Source organism: Lepeophtheirus salmonis, chromosome 11, assembly GCF_016086655.4.
Source record: "Lepeophtheirus salmonis chromosome 11, UVic_Lsal_1.4, whole genome shotgun sequence".
NCBI classification, from domain to species: Eukaryota; Metazoa; Arthropoda; class Copepoda; order Siphonostomatoida; family Caligidae; genus Lepeophtheirus; species Lepeophtheirus salmonis.
The window spans coordinates 11205647-11211646 of record NC_052141.2 but is presented as its reverse complement, the minus strand read 5'-3'; the positions used below and the strand labels follow the sequence as shown (position 1 = coordinate 11211646).

Genomic DNA, 6000 nt, shown 5'->3' with positions numbered 1-6000 from the left:
ACCAATAGACGTCCCCACACAACTAGGCAAGTTGGGTGGTTGCCATCCAGGGTTATTTTGCATCCATGCCTAGGGGCCTCGTCATTAAGGCCTTCTCCCACTTCAGAGGCTGTATTGAGGCTGAGGGCAATTATATGGAGTTAGCCTCAATTCACAAGACCTTCAATCACTTTTTTTTATTTGAAATAAAAATATTAAAAATTACGAATTTTATTTGTTTCTTGTAAATTTACTGGGAGAGGGTTCAGATTTGATTTTTGAGCCCTGTGTATCTGAATAGAAATATCGCTCATTAAGGAATAAGTTTTTTTTAAACTATTACATACTTTCGCAGCTAATTTAATGAAATGTTTTGACGCACAGCTGCGTTTCTCTCAAATATTCTTCGAATTGTCCGGGTTACCACGTTCATTTTTGATTATTTTTTTTAGGCATACGGGCAGGACATATACTATGTATCACTGATTTGAGTTGTATATTATATGACCTCAAGACGTGCAAGATTTTTATTTTCCAAAACTGTTATAGTTATTCTTTAATTCCGACGAGAAAACATCTAAGCATATTCTTTACTCCGTCATTGCACTTTTCAATGATTTTATTTTATTCAGTCCTGAAGTATCATACGATAAATTACAAGCAACCATAAGAGGAAAGAAATGAGCACAACTCCCTTCTCTATCATGCAATTTCTCCGCTTTCGATCTTCGTCTTTCATAAACTCACGCACTAAGCTTACTTTATACGTTAATGTTCCCTTTCAAGTGTTACAATAATAATGATATCAGCATTGAAAAAAAAGAACCCCTGTTCTGATTACCAACAAGAAAAATTCTCTATCGCTTTCTAGAACATATTTTATACATAATGATGAAAATTTGTTGTATTTTTTAGCTAGTCTGTTTATTCAGAACTGGAAGTCAGACGAATGAATTTTCTTTTCCTTAAGAGCAGCTGTCATTATTATATAATTCCTGAGTGGTGAACATCCTTTCCTAAATAAATTCAAAAATATTCAAAACCTGATTGAACAATCGTGTGGCCTCATAAAGGACGGAGTGTAACCCTGAAGATTTACTGCGGAGTTATAATTGTAAGTTCTTTTTGGACTGAGTAGAATTGGGTATCGACATCGGAGCCATTCTAGCAAATATCCTTGTTTTTATCGTTATCTCCCTCCTTCTTATCACAGGTGTTTGTAGCTGATCGAATCAAACGTCATGAGTATTATTCTTTTTCCCCTACTAAACATTTTTCAAATTGTCAGGGCTACCACGTTAATATTCGGCCTTTTTTTAACATGCCCATTCCACACTAGATTTATCCTTCTTTTTTCATTACACGCCTTTTAATCAATCAACTTTACCTCCTCTTTAAACGATCCACTAGTCAAATGGATCCAACGACCGATATAAGTGAAAACGCTATATAATATGTCTAGATGAAAATAAAATGATCCACTGTTATGTTTAAAAAAAGAAAATGAACGTGGTCACCCTTGATTATTTGAAAAATGTTTAGACCTTAGATGTCATGAAGTTTTATTAACGAACAGATAATGAGATAAACGAAATAACCACAAATCACAGGATATAGACTGGAGTGACTCCGATGTTAAACCTCAATTCTACTCCGAGTCCAACAAGGATTTACACTTATATATGTGTGTATGATACTTACAGAAAGAAATTGAAAAAAACTAACAAATTTCAAGATGCATCCAGGAAGCGAAGGGGCTCAAGACTAATAAAGGTAATTTTTGTGTACTTTCATTTCTATTCATCAGCTTGTATGCCCCTAATAATATTATAGAAAATACGAAAAAAACGCCTGAGAACATTCATAAAGAGCTGTCCAAAAAATTGATAAAGCTAGATAGCATTACTTCAATCCCTCCTAAGACTGAAACAACTATCACTGATAAACAAAAATTGGGCATATATTATGAAGACAATATTTTTGAATATCTTCTTAATCGAGAAAAGAAATATATTGTCAACTATGAGGTTCTCACTCGAGGTAACCCCAAGATTGTGGAATGTCGAGCACTAGCCATTGATTGGCTAGTGTTGGTTGCTCATAAACTGTTCATGTCTCAAGAAACTGTCTATCTCATGGTAAACCTCGTTGATAGAACTTTGTCTCTTGATAATCTCAATTACGAAAGGATTCAGCTTCTGGGAATTGCATCTCTGTACCTTACTTCTAAAATAGAAGAGTATTATCCTGCAAGTGTTAGTGACATGATCAAACTGTCTCAAAATGCATATGAAAAAGAAGAAGTGTTTGCATTAGAAAAAGAACTTCTTCAGCTTCACAACTTTAACGTCCATGGTGTCGAGCCCATGACTTTTATGAATCGACTTATTCTTTCGACAAATCATTCTGAGGATGCAGACTTTAAGGAAACGGTCATACTTCTTTACGATACCCTTTTAACGTGTAAACATTACTCTTCCTTAAGGTGCTCTCTGCTTTCAGCTGGGGCTGTTTTTGGTGCTGTAACTTTATACGGTGACAAATGGACAGACTCGCTTGTCTCTTGCTCCAAATATAAAGAGTCAGATTTGGCTGTTATAGCTAAAAAAATGTTGAAAAATTTATATTTCATGAAAACTGAGACGAGTATACCGGCTCTGAACGGAGTCAGAAGAAAGTATCTGAGCAAGTCTCAACATAGGGATATAATTAATTCGGGTAGAATTGATATTCCTCATCTAGTCTGTGCCATTCATGCAATGTGGAACAAAATCAAGGCAGCGAGTACCAAGTGAAGTTTGACTAATTTTCTAACTATTTATATCATGAAAAGCTAATAAAATAACTATTTATTATTTCTATTTATTTATGACATTCAACTACGAAGCAAATTTTATTTCTTCGGCATAATGATTATTTTTTTGATGAATTAAGTGTTTATTTTGTATTTAAAGACTACAGAATGGAAATATTGACCCATGATTAATCTATATTTCATTGTATCTATGACCAATGACTGACTGATGCATGGAGGTTCATCATTTTTATTCAATAATAATTGATTTAAAATATGTATTTTCATAAGTATATTTAATTAACACCTTTTTATCAGGATTCAGTGCTTCTACTAGCTTGTTGTTATTCAGGGTCATTCCTCATCAGATTTCCTGGTAAAGTTTTCATCTTAACAACTCAGAATTGGATGAAATTTGGACTTTTACTCCAAATATAAATATTTTTAGCAATCAAAAGACTGTTTCCCAGGATATTAGAGTCCTTTATTTTTGTAACATAAGACAAAATCATATCTTTATCAATGGACTCAATATCAAGAAACTGAGTACAATATAACTTCAACAAAATTTAATATTTGAAATTTGCTTCAAATAAATTCAATTTAAAAAAAAAAAAAAAAAAATTTACAATTTTTTTCCAAAAAATATAATTTTCTGTTAATACATATGGATTTTCAAAAAATTATATTTGAAATTTTTTCAAAACTTTATAATTAAAATTTCATTTCTCAACTTTTTGCAAATACCTTTGAATTTTTAAAAGATTTCTGCAAAAAAGTTAATTTCTTTTCAATAACTGGATTTTTGAAATTTGTATAGAATAGTTGTGGATTTTGACAAAAAATCCAAAAATGTAATATTTGAAAATAGATATGGATTTTTGAAATTTTTTTACTAAAAAAATCTTTTTTGAACTTGATTTCCAAAAAAAAAGAGACTGGACTTTTGAACTTTTTTTTCTTTTTTTCAAAAGATTTAATTTTTCAAATTATTTTCCGAAAAATTTAAATACAAACCCAAGCTCCCCTAAAAAAAAGAAAAAAAAGCTCATTTTGTGTGCATGTCGAGAGAAGGCCTGTAGTGTCCTTTATCCAACACCCTGGCCCTCAAAGCTTCTTGTAGAAAGCAAGAATTCCTTCAATTTGGAGGTGGTATTTTTTTCATAACCTAGAAAAGTAATTAATAGTTAAATACCTCTAATAAATAAGAATGGGAACCGCAAATTAATATTATTTTATGTTGATTCCGATTCCAGAAACAACACCTGATTCAACTATTCCGATTAATTGTCCCATTACTAGTTTTCACTAACGTAATAAAGAGTATCATATTTGATGGAGAAGCCATCTATGGGACTCAAAGTTGATATTTGTACTATGTAAAATGAACAAATTTCTAATTCGTCCTTATTAAACTCAATCAAAGGCTGTTTGAATAATAAAAAAAAAGTTAGTTACTGTAATTAATACTATTTAATTAATTGATAAACACTGATGTTACAATTAAATTAATGTTATACGTACTAAAAATCTCTATAAAATGGTAAGATGAGTACTTTTGTTCTCTAGATCAATTTGGGATGATAAAAGTAGGCTAATTTCCATTGAGATCTGAACTCTTACTAATTCAATTATTAAGGAAGGTTCATTGATTCAAATTAATTTATATTTCGATATATTAAAACATAAACAATTAGTTACAAAATAAAATCAAGCCTAAAATAAATATAATCCTGTGGCCCCTGGATAAATCAAAAAATACTAGGCGAAAGAACTTTCTCCAATAATAATTTTTAGTTCTAGGCATACAACACACCCGTGAATAACTATACAAATTTTCCAAAAGTGTCCGAGGACAATGGTCTTTATGGTTCTGGTACCACGGGTGGGATCCCTTACGGTTCCGCCACAACTTTGAATCTTATCAAATAGATAACAAAAATATTATAATCTCATTGTTTGAACAATATAATATATAAATCCTTTTTATCACCTCTGATTCAATAATAATAATAATCCACATGTGATTATTATTTTGATAACTAAGTATGTATAAGATAAATATCATGACATTTTCATAATCTGATTTGTATTTTTTTTTCAGCAGTATTTTTCCCTCATTCTTTCATTGTCTTCCTCATATTCATCTACTACTCATTTAATGGAAAAATATTTTGAATAGATATTGATTGAATTAATAATGTACATATTATAATATTCCTTTGAGAAGAGATGATGTGGGAGGGGAGCTGGGAAGGAGGAGAATATGAAGAGACTTGGCACAGACCGGAGTAATTTATGTAAAAAAGATTGGATTAAAAATGATTTTTTTATTCATAGATATCTTCTTTCCATATAAAATATATATTAGTTACTAATAAGAAATTAAAACAATTTGACATTATATAGGATATTATATGAGAGTAGATGTAAGGGATTAGTGGATATATAGGAAATACATAAAAAATTAAATATTTACTTGGCTAAATTTGGTGTCTTATTTAGCTGGCAAGTTTATTCAGAACTGGAAGTCAGAAGAATGAATTTTCTTTTCCTAAGCAGGAGTTGTAATTATTATTTAATTCCGGAGTAGTGAACGTCCTTTTCTAAATAGATTAAATTATATTCCAAATTTAAATGAACATTTTTGTGGCGATAACATAAAAGCAAGCTGGGATTTTTTTTTGTGAAACAGAGAAAAACAGATTATTAGATTTTTTACTTATATGAAAAACCGAGGAGGATTTTTTGAATGTTAAATCACTCAACAACTGTTCAACAAGTTGTTAATATGATTGATATTTGTTTAAATTTTTAAATGAACATAATATTTACAAGTTCAGTCAATTTGACCGTGCGGTATTTGAACTTTTAATCAAATTTTGATATATTCAATATAATTAATTTAAGTCGGATAGGCTAGTTCTTATCGAGCTAATCCCTTTTTTTCTTTTGTCTTTTTCCTTACTTATACACTATTCTTTAAAAATAATATTCCGTTAACGACGTCTTAATATCTTTTATGATCAGTGTTACAGAATAACCAATTTTTATAAGCTTCAGTTGACCTTAAACCCCGCAGCTCCTAAGGACATTATCACTTTTGTTAATAAATATAAATTATAGTACTTATATCAACGGATACGTTTATTATTCTCTCGCAATATTGAAAAAAGTATTCGAGCTTCTTTTATGTTATCGCCCTCACATTTGTGTCTTGTTCAAAA

At 30.4% G+C, this 6000-nt stretch overlaps 1 protein-coding gene across 1 annotated transcript; it reads left to right on the top strand.

The window, feature by feature from the left end:
• Nucleotides 1-1953: 1953 nt before the first annotated feature.
• Nucleotides 1954-2790, top strand: LOC121126342 (uncharacterized). Its single transcript, XM_040721671.2, has one exon. The coding sequence runs from the start codon at nt 2091-2093 to the stop codon at nt 2772-2774; it is 684 nt and encodes a 227-aa protein (XP_040577605.2). The 5' UTR covers nt 1954-2090; the 3' UTR covers nt 2775-2790.
• The last annotated feature ends 3210 nt before the right edge of the window (nt 2791-6000 follow it).

What these genes read in the sequence shown, in the direction of transcription:
- LOC121126342 (XM_040721671.2), top strand. Translation starts at nt 2,091, where the DNA reads ATGTCTCAAGAAACTGTCTATCTCATGGTAAACCTCGTTGATAGAACT.